The sequence below is a fragment of the Phascolarctos cinereus genome, unplaced genomic scaffold, assembly GCF_003287225.1.
Source record: "Phascolarctos cinereus isolate Bilbo 61053 unplaced genomic scaffold, phaCin_HiC Scaffold_2;HRSCAF=192, whole genome shotgun sequence".
NCBI lineage: Eukaryota > Metazoa > Chordata > Mammalia > Diprotodontia > Phascolarctidae > Phascolarctos > Phascolarctos cinereus.
In genome coordinates, this window is record NW_027555625.1 from 266484743 (window position 1) to 266500571 (window position 15829).

The 15829-nt window shown below is 45.2% G+C and overlaps 1 protein-coding gene across 4 annotated transcripts in view; it reads right to left on the reverse strand.

Annotated features, from left to right (window-relative positions):
- Window positions 1-15829, reverse strand: part of USP20 (ubiquitin specific peptidase 20) — a 50839-nt gene continuing 35010 nt past the window's right edge. For all 4 annotated transcript variants that reach the window (XM_078150007.1, XM_078150009.1, XM_078150010.1 and 1 more), the window contains 16 exons: window positions 11071-11503; window positions 10572-10709; window positions 9557-9669; window positions 8780-8952; window positions 8465-8559; window positions 7813-7846; window positions 7590-7635; window positions 6565-6745; window positions 6228-6354; window positions 5760-5929; window positions 5574-5655; window positions 4595-4703; window positions 4153-4255; window positions 3284-3352; window positions 1932-2109; window positions 1-1652 (listed from right to left, as the gene is read on the reverse strand). In XM_078150007.1, coding sequence (XP_078006133.1) covers window positions 1949-2109; window positions 3284-3352; window positions 4153-4255; window positions 4595-4703; window positions 5574-5655; window positions 5760-5929; window positions 6228-6354; window positions 6565-6745; window positions 7590-7635; window positions 7813-7846; window positions 8465-8559; window positions 8780-8952; window positions 9557-9669; window positions 10572-10709; window positions 11071-11503 — 2034 coding nt within the window. In that variant the 3' untranslated portion in view covers window positions 1-1652; window positions 1932-1948. The remainder of the gene's footprint in view (window positions 1653-1931; window positions 2110-3283; window positions 3353-4152; window positions 4256-4594; window positions 4704-5573; window positions 5656-5759; window positions 5930-6227; window positions 6355-6564; window positions 6746-7589; window positions 7636-7812; window positions 7847-8464; window positions 8560-8779; window positions 8953-9556; window positions 9670-10571; window positions 10710-11070; window positions 11504-15829) is intronic.

Sequence of the window (15829 nt, forward strand, 5' to 3'; positions counted from 1 at the left end):
TGGATGAAAGCACATGTATTTATTATGACACTGAGCACAAACTTGAACACAGAAATGTTATTACAATCTGTACAGCTGAATCTATACAACAGGAACAGTCCAAGCACATGCAGACCTAGAGGCTCTGCGGGAGGTTAAGAGCTGGGGCAGCAGTTCACAAAAGAGCATCCAACAGTGGCTCATTCTTTGATCAACATGCACCCTGCTGTCTCACTGGGAAAAGAGCAGGATCCAGGGAAACAATGTAACAAAAAAACCCAACACATGGTACAAAGGTTTACAGTTTTCCGGGCAGCACAGCTGCTAGGATTTTGGCTAATGTTCACTTCTAGAAGGTCTGAAGGTCCCCACTGTGTGCCAAACCCAACTGCTCCTTATGCCCCAAGCCCACCCCTCCACCCCATCTTGCTTTTACCTCTACTGGGTGAATAACCTGTCCCTTCTTACAAGGATGCTGCTGTTAGTTAAAAAGTGCGTTTGGCCACACACAAGCTGTGGCAGATCGCAATGGGCTGGGTTGAGTTTTTTTGAGGGGGAAAGAAGATGGGTAGCACACACAGGTTCACAGATAAGTTTCAGAACCAGACCAGAGTGGAGCTGGCCCCATTTCCCTGCCAAGGCTACACTGCTAATAAGTGCTTAAGAGCAAGAAGGAGGAAAAAAGGAGGGGCATGTTCGGTCATCTTGCCATTTAAGGGAATCTGTATTAAGCAGCAAATGAGTCAAGTGGAAAGATTTTTTTTTTCCCTCTGACACCAAACCTCACGAAGGCCTCCCCACCCCCCAAGCTACTCTGCAGTAGAGATGAATCCCTGCTGAACTGCGGTCAGGGATGGCTGGCTGTTTCCTGAGCCCGCCTCCAACCAGAGGCCCTCTTTCATCTTATTAGTGCCACTTCATAGCATGTGTATTAAGACCAAATAGGGACCTTCCAGTAGCTAGTATCTAAAGAATGTTTTGGATCCCCCAGCTCCCCCACAAGTGGACGGAGCAATTCCTTGAGTCTCCAGTGTATGTCTGTTGGATGGGAAAATAATGAGAGAAGGCTTAGCATTTCTCTTTTACAAGCAGGAGAGGGCATCTGGTTTTGAATCATGAAATATTTGTAATCCCTCTGAAATGAGATTCTGCTAAATGTATCTGATGGGTGGGAAGAAAGGAAGGGCGTGAAGGTAATAAATACAGACTCCAGTCTAGGTTTTGTTTCTTGTTACTCTGGTTGTGCACACCTATAGTTTACAAGAACACTGGACCTAATGCACAATTGGAAATCCTTTTGAATGAGCAGTTCTCCTACCTTCAACCCCTGAGAATATGGCAGACAAGCTGACCACAAGGCTGGACCTGCGGAGCCCACACCTGCTCACAGACTGCCCAAGCAGTCATTGGTGCTGGAAGAGCTAGCCTACAGGAAAATTTCAGGAACATTAACTATGATTAACTTGTGTGCCATCAGAACAAAAACCAAAAAGAATGTTACAAAGTCTTGCTAGCCTTAATAAGCCTGCAAGTTAATATATTTCCTAGTTGCAGCACTGCTCATTGTGAACCAGAACATTTTTGCCTCTTGATATGTTTGCATTTCCCAAGCACTTGGCCTCTTCTCAGGTGCAAAGACCCCCATCCTCTGGCAAGAGACAATCTTGTGGAACCTGCAAAAAACACTTACATCACCCTACAGAACCAAGAAAAGGTGAAATGACAGAATTTGCTGGGTGGGCAATGTGTCTCTTTCTTTGCTTTAGAAAGGAATTCTACCTTGGACAATGGTATCTGTGATTCCTTGGGATCTTAGCTACAAAAATACCCATTTCCAACTGATCAGGTGGCCAGAGGTATTTTTTAAAGGCAACTTGGTGGTAAATCCCTTCTGAGAAAACAATACCACCACAGGGCAGCACAGGAATGGGGCCCAGCCCAGAGTGACTTACAAGTTGGCCCATGAGGGTCACACAGCCCGGGTCTCTGCCTCAATCTTCTGTTCCCCATGCAGGTTCTCTGGTTCCTGCAACTGGGCAATGCTTTGTCGGATTGCAATCTCAGGACCACCTCCATAAAGGGTGTGCAGATAAGTCCAGGTCTCCTCTGAAATCTGTCCGTAGTCAGCTCCTGCAAAGTGAGATGTACAAACTATGGGCCATACCTATCTTAAGACGCCTGCTGGGTGAGAAGGGAAGTTGCAACACAGGATGTTAAGATATCGGTTTATGTCATCACATGAGCAGAACTGGTGGGAAAAGGGGAACACCTAAGATAAAGGGCAGTTGTGCATCTCCAGGGGCCTTAACTGCTCCCACAAAGTTGACAAATGTAAGAACAGTAGAACTAAAAAGTGTCCGAGATACAAGAGGCCCATCCCTGCTGTGGAACCCCTTTCTCTTCCCCCTGTGATGCCTATCAGGCTGCCATTTGGATGGCCACTGGTTCATTCTGGGGAAGTAAGGCAAGTACAATGAAGAGGTCAAGGATGGCCTAGCCCACCTTCCTTTAGATCCTAAGGAATTACAATCATATCTGACATTTATGCAATGTTTTAAGTACATTCTCATAGAAGCCTTGCCAAGTACACGCATCCTGTGAAGTAGGTGCTAAAATAGTTATTATTCCCATTTTCTAGATAAGGAAACTGAGGCAAAGTCAGCTGCCCCAAACCACAAAGCTACTAAGTATCAGAAGGGGATTCAAGCCCAGCTCTTCCCATTTCCCACTCTGTTCCCTAGGTCTGGTTGCCTCTCAATAGGAAGAAGAACAGGCCTGGAGGAAATGGATTTCTAATTCTTAGTCAGAAATAGGTGGCTAAGAATCTCTACCCATTATCAGTACATACTGCAAAAAGGTAATTCCTCTCAAAGAGCTCACAGTCTAATGGAGGAGACAAGTAAACAACTAGATACAAATAAGCTACATACAGGATAAAGAGGAAATAGTCAACAGAGGGAAGGCCCTGCAGGGAGTGCAGAAGGTAGGATTTTAGCTGGCATGTGAGGGAGGAGGGTTTCTGGGCATGGAGCCAGAGAGAATGCCCAGAGCTGAGAGCCTGAGCAGAACATATCTCTCATAAAAATCGAGGTCTTCCCACTCTTCTCTAAATCAACAGGAAGAGATATGTACGGTACTGAAGGGGAAGAAGGAAGGAGTCGCCACACACAGGAAGCATTTATCAGAAGGATTTACTGGGCCCCAAGGGGATGTGATGTTGAACAGCAGCAGCCACAGCAGCTGTGACAGTAAGAGACAAAATTAGCCTCAGGAAGGCCCTGGGAGAGGGGATACGGAGACATACCCTGTTTCACCTGGATGTGGCCACCTTTGATCACTGCTATCTTGCTGTTGTCAATGGGTCCGGGAGGGTCTGAAACAGAAATGACATTGACTCAGGGAAAGCCACTGGGGCTGTTTTGCTTCTACCCAGACTATTCTAATTCCACAGAATAACAGAAGGACCTCCTGACCCTCCAAGCGCTCACTGGTAAGCCAGTTTCTCAAAATCCGACTAAAATTAAAATGATCAAGGGGAGGAAACAGTTTCCATATAACATCAAAAAACTGTCTCCCCGGAACCTGCCTGAGAAGATAAAGTGAACTGTCAGAAGGAACAAAATCAGAGGCCTGAGCTTCACGCACAGGCTTTAACATGATTGTTGGTATTTATGCCGAGAGCGACACCCTGTTGTCCCCCCCACCCCGCCCCAAGTGAGAACGCAAATAGTGCGGGAAGTGACTGAGCACAGGTGGAAAATCCACAGCAAACCCACAGGTTACAGCAGCGCCTCATGGTCAGAAGCACCACACCAACGTTTCCATGTGCGGAGTCGAGGGGGGGCGGGGATGGGGGACTAGAGGAAACCCAGAACTGAGTTTCATGGCAGATCTCTTGCTTCCTCAGTGAATGAGATCAATAAGGCAAAGCTACACCCATATCTTCTCTCCCCCAGGGCCCCAGGCACTCACCAGCCCAGCAAGTGCCAAAGCCCCACAGAGGGAAGCACTCCCAAACACAAGATCTCACAATCTGTCCAAGACCCTTGCTGATAACCAGCATCAATCACCAAGCAGGAACTCCATTATCTAAAAGGGCCTACACTGCACCTGTCCCTAAGCCCCTACCCTACTTCCTGAGGGACGGTGTTCCAGCGTCCATATGATACTTACCCTTGTCTTTCCCCTTAACGAACGCCTCCCATTCCCGGAACCACTGCATACTGATGCAATAGATGACACTGGGGGATTCCTCCGCTTGAAATGCTTTGTTCAGCTATCAAAAGGACATAAGGGATCAGACTTTTAATTCCAAGTGTGGATAAATCTCACTGTTTCCCAATAACTCCCAACCACCCCAATCACACCCCTAGAATCCATGCATCCAACAGTGTTTTGTGCATTATACACATTAGGGAACCGGACCCTTGCTTGCCTGCCTTCCTTCCCTTCTCTTCTTCCCCCAGTGCTATTTCTCTACAGCCTTAATTGAGTCAATGATTTTTGAACAACCAGACAGATATTTCTAAGCAGAAAGCGGTGACAAGGAAGCTGCCTGCTGAAGACAGGGAGCTCCAGAACCTGAAAGGGAACAACCCCCCAACCCCTTATACACCTTAATGAAGGTGTCGATCTCGATCCGCCATCGCTTGGCCAGGGCTTCTATCTCGACCTGGCAGACGGAGCACACATAGAGATGATTCACCGCAGGGCCACCACCAAACCTAGACAGCCAGATCAGGACAGAAGACCAACAAATCCAAAATAAAGGGAAGTCAATGGGACCAAGGCTTCATGCGGAGTATAAGCAGCAGCAACCAATCTTCAGCTGAGAAAGGTGTTCTAGATACTCCCAGAATAAAAAGCACAGAGGCAGGCCCTCAGTCCTCCATCAAGTTCTTCCTACTTCAGAGCTGAGAGTGCAGGGCTAACTGACCACAATGTTCAAAAGTATCGACTCTAGCTTTTCGAAAAGAGAAGGTTGGGCTTCTTGGGATTTTCCCTGACTGCAAGGTTCCTAAGTATTTCAACCACCCTGCTCTGGAAACGCCTGAACTTCTGGAAACTAGGCAGAGCACCCTATGAACCAAGTGTTCTTGTCCTGCAACTAAAGAGAGAAAATCTCTGCAGTTAAGTAGATTAGAGGAGATTTATCTCCTAGGCTACCATTACCCAAATGGTCCAACACAGGGGATACTGCTACATTACAAAAGATGTGATGAGGTTCTGGGATTCATTTCCCTTTAGCAGTTTGTGATTAGGGAACAGAGAAGGAAGACCACCATGCTGGAGCAATGGCTAGTATGTATGTATACTTCTGCATTCAGTCTTGCAAAGCTTGCAGCTGCTGGGAATTACTCTAAAGCAAGAAGCATTTATTAAGCATCTATTATGTATCAGGAGTTAGGGATGCAAATGCAAAGAATGCAACAATCCAAACTGTCACGCATTCTTGCCTTTTTCCTACTCTAATTCCTATGTCCCAATAAGTTCAATACTGCGGATAAAGGATGGATTACAGATAGGTCAGGAAATGGTTACCGGCCCCTCCTACAAAATAAAAGAGAAACCCTGCCGTGACCAAGGAGTCTTACCTGCTGTAGAGATATTCCCATACATTCTGGGGCAGGATCACCACAAGATCATCAATGTAGTGGTATTTATTAGGTGGGATTCCTACGGAAAACAAGGAGAGGAAGTGGAAGGCCCACAGCCATCATTCAAGGCTGTTCCCAAGCCTTGACTTTGTTATTGAAACAACTCCCGATATGGCGCCCTACCTCCATGAGAACAGAGGAATGTGTGGTTTGTAATGGGCCCTGGTTCAGCAAATGTGTTGAACTTATTGAGCCACTCGCGGGAAATGTAGAACTGGAGCAAGCTGGGCTCCTTCATGGTGGCCAGGGACACCACGTGCTGACGTTCCCGCACTGCCTCCTCACTGCTTTTCCTGACAAGGAAGAAGCAAAACCATTGGAGCAGTGAGGCCACTTCCACAAGGATGTACACCGAGCTGAAGGAGAGGGGACCATCTAATGCTCTTAAGGGAGTCTGTCTCCACCCACCAGGGGGTCAGAAGTCATGGGAGGACCAGAGGACAGAAGCCACCCCTCTCCCACTGGAGCAGAGCCAACAGCCATGGATGTAGCAGCAGGACTCCAAACCAGCTACACAATTCCCTCTGAAGTCGTGGAGAGTAGGTGTTTTTTACCTCCATTCCCCAGGATGTCACTCTATAAACATCTTACCTATAAAAGAGGACATAAGCCTCTGCATTCTGGACCACTGTCTCATGGACCTCTGTGACATACTGATCATCAAACTCATACCACTGGCCATTTATGACATTCTGACAGTAGGCGATGTAGTGCCCACCTATGGTAAAAAAAGAAGGGTCAAGGAGACACACACATGTTGCGGGGAAAAGATCCAGAATAAAGAAGGCAAATTCAAAAGCAGGCTAGTCTGGCCATTTATGAATGGGCCCATGATGCTAAGATGGGATGAGATAACCAGTGATGAGAGATGGTGTAAGAAGCTGGTCCCTTTGGACTAGCCTGAACACTGGAACATGGGCTGACTTACTGCCTGCTGTGCCATGATGGCAGATGACAGATAAGAGGTCATAGGTGGTGATCTGGGAGGTACACTCCTTGGCAAGGAAGGGCTGTAGATCCAGACCTTCCAAGGGGAAGGAGACGTGGCTATTGATTTTGAATGAATACATCACTTCATGCCGAAAACGTTTCAAATGAATGCACAGGATCTAAAAAAGGAGAAAAAAAAACAGCAATGGTATTTCCAGGAGCCAGTCAGATGTGAGGCTATGTGAACTCTAACAGCCTAACAGAAAGTCTTTGCAAGTTTTGACAGCCCCTCAACAATGCTTCAGTCAGGATTCCTTATAGTCTTTTTGATCATTCAGAAGCCTTAAAAGACAAATGGAAGTATTCACAAAAAGTATGGGACCTATTGAATTATATGGTTTAGGACCCAAGGTGGTTTGAATTCTTTGTTTCCAGGAGAGAAGTAATAACAAAAGACCTCCTATTTAAAACTTCCCACAAGAACAGACACTTGATAAAATCAAGATGAACTGACTCCATGTGAACTCCATCTGGTTCCTTTTTCAAGAAAGCAAAAGAGATGCCATTACAGGGTTGTAGCTCTGTTAAGGAGTGTCTATTGTTAAACTAGCAAATCTTCTGAAGGCTGTGCTATAATATCCTATTAGCTACTTCACTGCTACTGAAAAATACAGCGGCCGTCCAAAAAGCAGATCTTTTTACCCAAACTTTGGGTTTTGTAACTCCTTTCAATGTGCATACAGCAGAATGATGAGCCAGAAGCAAAGCTAACTGATAACATGAACACAAAGTAAAAAGCTTGTGTTGTTTGTATGGAGGTTTTTTCCTCCCTTAAGACTCAGATGTTGCTTCCAGGGACTTTGGGCCAAACCAAAAGAAAGCCCATTTCTTTTCTGCCAGTTAAAGAAATGGTTTCTCTCTTTCACTGGGTCTCCTTTTTGCATTGCTACCCTCGCTGGCTTGAGGGAAACAAATCTTAAAGGGGCAGAGCCAAGGGAAGAGCAGGGCTCCTCCTCCACTCACCTCAGGTAACTGAAGAACTTTACAATATTTCACTCCATTTCGTAACCTAAGAAAGACACAAACCACCCCGACTCCATGTGAGAGAAGCACTGAGGGCAAAAGGAAGGCCCAGCTGGACTTCTCCTTTACCCTCAGGCCTCTCTTGGGTTATCACTAATTGGTTAGCAAGAGAAAGGAGCCAATGGAAATAGATAACGGGGAAAAAAAGGAAACACACACTTACTTTTTACATCTTTCACAGCTATACATATTGTCCCCTGGGGAGAAAAAAAATTAAGGAACTGAGAAAACAGAAAACCGAAGTCAAGAAGATGAATCTTAAAAATCTTTGTTTCAGGGGCAGCTAGGTGGTGCAGTGGATAGAGCACGGCTTTGGAGTCAGGAGGACCTGAGTTGAAATCCGCCTCAGACACATAATATTTCCTAGCTGTGTGACTGTGGGCAAGTCACTTAACCCCAATTGCCTCACACACAAAAAAAATCCTTGTTTCACCTGATGAATGAAGCCTTTCCCTGCAGTGAGTCTGCAGGAACCAAAGAGGATGGTTATTGACTTAACCCACCTCCATGGCAAATGCATCCTGGACAAAGGAAGCCGCCATATGTATTGCCCCCCCCCCCGCCCAATATGTTGGGATAAGGAGAAAAGAAAACTAGTCTATTCACTGCTATTTTTTTCTCAAAGAATCATTTGACAATGTGTTGCTCTGACAGTTCTAGAAACTACCAAAGCAAGAACTCCACAGGCTTCTCTCAGTTTTCACCTGCAAAGCAACACTCACTGGTCAGAGGGACCAAGAAGCCTTTCTGAAGAACACTGGCTGACCCTACAGGTGACGTGGATTCCCTCCCTTCAAAGCTACAGCTCAACTCACCCTTCAATTCATCAGCAGCAAAAAAAGCAGCAAGACAGTCTTCCAAGGTAACAACAGGACCCCAAAACCAGCTGGGGATGCAAGACACCACAAACCTAAGAAAGGTAAAAGATACGTGACCCCTTACTTATCAGCACCATTTCTAAACTGGCAGTGGTGTGCATATGTGGCAGAAGGCATGAGGAGGAGCTCTTTGTAGTTAGGTTAAGGATCTGAAGCCAACAATTATCTTTACAATCGAGACAGGTAGGAAGAGAGAAGAAGGGATACCAAGAACATCCTCATTTGCTTCATGGGATGAATTAAAGAAGGTACCGTCGAATATACTCCATGATGAAGGCAAGCCAGCCTTGGGACGTGTAGCTATCCCCACATGTCCCTGGCTTGGCTGGCACATTCTGGTAGATGGCCGAGTGCAGCTTGGCCAGGTCCTCCTTCCCTGGGATGGGCAGTGACAGGTCTTGAAATGTCTCCACAGTGGTGGATACCTGCCAGGGGCAAATGAAATGAGTTTGTTTCTGATGCTACCTGGCCCAGTCCCCTGGCCTGAGTAGTGACTGTTGTGTGATAACAGCAGGAAAGTACCAACCAAACCCAACTGGAAAATTTCTGTTCTGAAATCACTCCCATTCCTGCCCGCATCAAGAAAGACATTTACAATTAAACAAACCCCGGCTGTCTCAAATTGGAGCAGTAGGAGTTCTAGCAGGGAGAGGGTCTGTAGTCACAGAGTTCTTTGGGCCAAATATCACCAGGCCTTTCATTCAAAACACAAAAACTCTCTGGATGAGTCAACTGGATCCAGGTCTGGTGACCTTTTGCTTCTGGAGATAAGAATTCTAGCTCCATTTTTCCTATCTGCTATTCCTTTGTAGCTTAAAAGCTGTTTTGGGGAAGTCAAAAGTAAGTATGAGAAAATCAGTCTACTTCAGATAAGGGGAAAAAGTATCTGAGACAGTATCTTTCATCAAAAACAATTTAAGGTAGAATGATTATGTCTCAAGGTGAGGTGTCCTAGGAATAAGCCTAGCTATCTTATTACTTTATTATTGGTGGCAATTTCACAGTTAAAAATGCTCATGACTGACGTACTCTGTCACAGGTGAGGCACTGTACCAGGCTGAGTATGGAGCCATCAAAGATGTCTGAGATGACACTACGGTACCGAAGCTCTTTCTTCTTTTTCCCAGCAGCCAGAACCTGGGCTAGAGAAAAACAACCCACCAGGTATCTGTCAGCTGCCCCAACAGATCCGCACAGACAGCTCCTGTCCAGGAGGCATTTATATGCCATATAGGTATGGTATAGCTGAAAAAATCCAGGCTTGGGAATCAGGACATGTGGATTCAGGTCTTGGTTCCCACCAGGGGTTTGCCACATGACCTGGGCCAAGTCAGTTCTGCTTAACGTCCCTGGACATCAGTTTCCCAGCTGCAAAATGGGGATAAATTCAATCCTCTTGCTTCACAGAGCAATAAAATAATGCCAAGAAGCACTCAGTACTTGAAAAGAATGGTGCTAGCGGCAGCTAGGTGGCACAGTGGATAGAGCACCGGCCCTGGATTCAGGAGGACCTGAGTTCAAATCCGGCCTCAGACACATAACACTTACTAGCTGTGTGACCCTGGGCAAGTCATTTAACCCCACTGCCTAGTCAAAAAAAGAAAAAAAAGAAAAGAAAAGAATGGTGCTCCCCAAATTCAGATTAACTTGGAATAGTATCTAGCTTGGGACTCTGTACCCTGAGGACTGTAAAGAGCCAGGAGAAGACTCAGGAAGCCAACACAAAGGAAGAAAGTTGGAAACAGTATTGGTTAAAGGAATCGTGTTAAGTCTGGGCAGGGGAAGTTGACAGATGGGAGCTCTGCCTGTCGGCAAAGAGGTTGTACTACACATCTTGGCTGACGCTGCAGACAGTCTACGCATGTTCTGATTATCCTCCCAGTCTTGAGAAGTTGTTTATATAGTGAATCTGTACACATTTAATATCTTTCTCTCGACCTATATCAGAGACGATACTAGTGTGGTGCTACTATCTCCAGTAATGACACGAGATGACGATACTACAGACAGCCCCTCTGCTTTCATTTCCTCTTGCAGCTAGTACCTTTCTTGAGTACGTAGGACGGTCCCATTCTCACAGGGCTAGAGCGCGGCGGGCTGCTCGACAGTTTGGAATGTGTCTCATGGTGGACAGGGCTGCATGGGCGGGAGGAGCATCTCATGTACGCGTCGTTATCTGGCTCTAGGAAGAGAAAGAGGCCAAGCTGTGGAGCCAAAGGACTTCCGCAGCTATTGCAGAGGCAGTGCTGCCTACAGATCCATCAGCTGACAGTGTGCCTGAGGGGGAAGAGAACACACTCTTGTGCCATAAGTGGAATCAAACCATAGCTCCAATTATTTCCCCAAATTAAGTACTACCACATCAGCTGCTCTCAACTCTACATCACAGGTCGCCTTTCCCACCACCACAGTGGGAAAAGCAATACCTCTTTGGGATGGCGGATGCCACAAACACATGGTGTTTCACCTTTCCAACTGAGGTTTCTCTTCCCTCTGCACCATCCCGGTCAGTAACAGAGGAGCTCTGGGCTGTGTATCTGTACCTGGTGTCCTACACGGGCTGGTGGAACATGAAGAGGGGACGGCTTCAGTGGAGCGATCGTCGATGGCGGTGATGGTGGTATCGACATCTGCATCCTCATCAACTTGCTCAGAATTAGTTCGCTGGTGGCCCCAGGAGAATTTTCTGTCCTTCATCCTCTCCTTCTCTGAAATCCCCCTGCCCGCTTCATCCTGGATCAGCAACTCAGTCTCTGCCAGGGTGCTGCCCATGCCCACCCCCCTGCCTTGCCCATCCCCCTCACCCCTATCACTGCTGGAGTCACAGGAGAGGAATTCATCCTCTGAAGGGCTCCGGTCGCCCTCCCGCTTCTCTTCTGAGTCACTAGAGTCAGAGTCCCTCACGTCAGCTGCCACCGGCTCCTTGAGCTCTTCATGCAGTTGGTCCATCAAACAGCGCAGGAACTCCTGGGTGTCCTGCCAACCAAGAACAACAGTGAACATGCTAGGTTTCCCCGAGATACCAAGAGATGACGCGAGGATTCAGTGGGGCTTATGCGGACAATTAGTATTAAAAGCCCCTCTGGGAGAGGATTCTGTGAAGATGGCGGAATAGGTCGAAAATTTCAAGCTCTCAAGATTTTCCTCCACAAAACAGGGCTAACACAGAGCAGTGAAAACAAAAAAGAGCAGGGGCAGAACAGGGGTCCTCTTGGGACAATTTGAGAAGACCAGAAGAAAAATCCCAGGACTAGATTTCCTCCTTGTGAAGAGTAAACACCTCCAGGTTAGGGTCCACTTTAACAACAAGAGGCAAGCCCTAAGGTTAGCTAGGCTGGGACACTGCCTCAGCCCCAGCCACAGGAACTTTTACCCCCAGGACTGTGGGAAGAGTTGGACATCTGACCTGGGCCTAGGGAACCCCTGCTGACAAGGAACACCATACTCAACTGTGTTGTGGCCAGGCAAGAAGGAACCAGCACGTGCAGACGTAGTGCAGACACAGTGCAGACACCGCTGCCTGGAGGCCCTCACAGAGGTCTTGGTTTGAGTTCAAGATCAGAGGGGAGAACTGAAGAGGATCAGAGGCCAGAGGCATCATCCCTCATACCCCAGGACTAGAGATGATTATAAAAACTAAATTATTACCAAAAAATAAAAAAAATCACAGGCAAAGGAGAAAGAATCCAATTGTAGAGAGCTACTATGGGAATAAAGAAGACCAGGGCTCATCTTCAGAGGAGGATACTGAAGCAAAGAAACTCTCTTCTACCCCAAAGAGTGATGTCAAATGGTCACCTGCTGAAAAAGAATTCACTGAAGAACTTAAAAAAGACTTTAAAAATCAAGTGAGAGAGACTGAAGAAAAATTAAAAAGAAAAATAAGAAATACATGAAAAACAAGAAGATTATGACAAGAAAGTCAATCAATTAGAAAAACAGATCCAGAATCTTAACGAAGAAAAGGACTCCTTGAAAATCAGAATTGGGCAAGGGGAAGCTAGCAAAGTTATAAGAGATGAAGAAATTTTTAAAAAAATATAAAGAATAAAAAAATAGAGGAGAATGTTTCTGCATTAGAACAAGAGGGGAAAGCAGAAATAGAAAAAATCCACTGATCACCACCTGAAAGAGAACCTACAAGGAGAACTTCCAGGAATATTACAATTAAATTCTGAAACCCCCAAATCAAGGACAAAATATTAGGAGCAACAAGGAAAAAAAAATTTACACATGACAGTACCACAATTAGAATTACACAAGACCTAGTGCTGGCGACACTAAAAGATAGCAGGTCTTGGAACACTACATATCCAAAAACAAAAGAACTGGGCTTCTGGCCGAAAATATAATACCCAGAAAAGCTAGGCATAATTCTGAATGGGAAAAAAAAATGGACATTTGATCAACTGTCAGACTTTCAGGACTCTGTTAAAAAATAGCCCTGAACTCAACAGAATATTTGACATACAAGAACCAAAAGAAATATAAGGTACATACCAATGACCAATTACAAAGGACTAAATAAAGATAGAATGTTTACCTTTAATGTATGAAAATGTAAAACCTACGTCTAAGATTGTTACTAGTAATTAGGTAACTTATAAGAAAGACTGGCGTAGACCTGAGTATGATAAAATTTCAAAAAGTAAAACCAATCAAGAACAGCTAAAAGAGTAATTATCTTATACAATATGAGGTGCAATAGGAAGAACCAATATAGAGGAATTAGATGAGGGAGGGGGGCTGTTAGTTCTGGAAACCTACTCTCATCAGGAATGGATTTAAGAAGGGAAAATACATATACATGTAAAAGAGTACAAATCTTCCAAACTTAGAAAGAAATAAAAACCCTAAGGGGATAGGGAGGGGGGAGACGATAAAGGAGGGATCTTTTGAGGGGAGAGTGAGGGAACAGGTTAAAAGGTGGATATAGAAGGGTCTTTAGATTTACGGGAATGGGGAGATAAGGGAGGGAGCTTTAGAGGGGAGGGTGAGAGAATAGGTCAAAAGGGTCTACAAAAGAATGTTTAGATTTAGGGAAATGGGAAAATAAGGGAGAGATTGCTAGAGTAGGGGTAGGTTAAATAATAGGAGGGCAAGGTAGCAGGTAGGAAAGAGGGAAAAAGATGCATAAACAAAAATAAGATTAGGAGTAGAATCTCTCAGGGAAAAGTATATGTTTATATATGTATGTATGCATATATGTATATATGTATGTCTGTGCATACGTGTATGTATATGTCAATACCTATATATATGCATTTCCATGCTCAATTGTAACCTTGGGGTGGCAGGTAGTGGGGGAAGGGGGAAAAAGAACAAAGTAAAACGTGTACAGCAGAGAACAAAGAAAACCTAAGGAAGCAAAGAAAAGATGGACAGCTTTCAACATAACGCATGGTATTTAATATATAGGCTTTCTTGAAATGATAAGTTATTGCTATATATTCTGAATCCTCTCCTATGTTCTGCTGTGCACATGACAGGTTTTTTTTTCTTATTTTATATTTAAGTTTATAGTGTTTCTTTTTCTTTTCTTATTATGTATTTAAGTTTTAGTATTTGTCTAAAATTTAAAAAAAAATTTTAAAAGCCACTCTGCCTCTTCAGAGTTTCTGAATCTGTCAATGGGGGCATACAATAGCTAGTGTTAACCTGGCAACCCAGAGAAATAAGTTGTAAACACAGAAGCTCAGAAATAAAATGATGGTCAGGATCCTTAATCTTTCAAAATTCCAAAGTGAAACAGCAATTATAGGGAGGAAAACTGGCTCTGTATTTATTTTCTTTTGCGGAAACCTACTGTTATGAAGAGTAATACTTTTAAGTCACTTGACCAACGTTAAGGATGGGAGGAGGTGTGTAATCCATCAGGCTACATGGAAAGGTGATTTAAAGACCTAGAGTGTCCTAGAACTTGTCTCTACCCTACAAATCATGACCCTGGAGAAATTTTTTTTTTACCAGAGTCCTGAAATGTTTAATACTGTAATTCAAATTCATCCAAGTATTTAATAAGTATATACATGCTTAGCAGAGACCTTTTCTACAGTTCCTTCAAAACTTAAAGATGAAACTAAAATCAAATGGGACGGGGAAGCAAAGAGCTCCCTAAGGGAGGGAGATAAGGCTTAATGGGCATAAGCAGGTATAGTTCTACCAGGCCTAGCTTCTCCTTGGCACACAAAGAACTATGTCACTTTCCTGTGGCCTCAGTGGGGGGGCAGAGCAATGGCTACGGCTCCTCACTTCACTGGCAGGTTGATGGGGGTTGAAGAGGGGAGGGATGTTAGAGAGGGCAGTGCTCAAACCTATGGGGAGCCCAAAAGCAGCAACCAAGTTCAAAGACTCCCCAGAATCACTACAGACACAAAATAAGGCTGAACCATTACTACCAAGCATGCCGGGAGCACGCTGATGCCTCTTTTCTCCATTCTAGCAGTGAAAATTGCAGGCCATGAGGCAGGCAAAGGTCAGGGACTTGAACCAAATGAAATGTCAGCTCAATTACAGTTTGGAGAACGTTTGCATGCTTTGGCTGCCACGACAGTGGCTGGAGTCAGGCAGCCTTAAAAGCTGCTTATGCTCACTGCTGCCATCTCCTCCCACTCACTCCTCAACCACTCATCATCTGACTCATAACCTCATCACTCAATTCAAAGTGCTCTCTCCAAAGTCACCAACGACCTCTGAATTACCGAATCTCAACGTCTTTTTTCAATTCTAATCCTTCTTTACCTCAACATAGCATTTGAGACTGCTGACCACCCTGTTCTCCCAGGGTCTTTCTTCTTTCAGAATTTCATGACTCGTCTGACTGCTTCTTCCTAGTTGCCTTTGCTGAATCTTCATCCACATCTCACAGTGAACCCTTCAGTTCTTCCCAACACCATCACTCCATGCACTAGCTACACTCTTCTCCCTTCCCCATCTTGACTCCTTAGCAAACCAGCTTCAATTCCACACTGTCTTATTCTCTCAAGTTCCTTGCCCCCTTATCCTATCAAAGATCTGGCCCGGCTAAGCCTCAGGCCTGGATCACTCCCACACCCACACCCACAGTCACACTTTGGCTTCTATTCCGCTGCCAAACAAAACTGGAGAAATGCATGCAACTGCAAACTGGATCCACTACAAATAGACAAGGACACAAACCTGGGATCATACCACCTCAGAAGCAGGCCCTGAGACCTAGTGGTGAAAGCACCAGAACATAAATGACTGAAGCTCAGGCCAATCATCTCCCCTAGGGACACACAGAGCTCAGCTTTAACACAAAGCAAGGAAATAGGCTGGAAA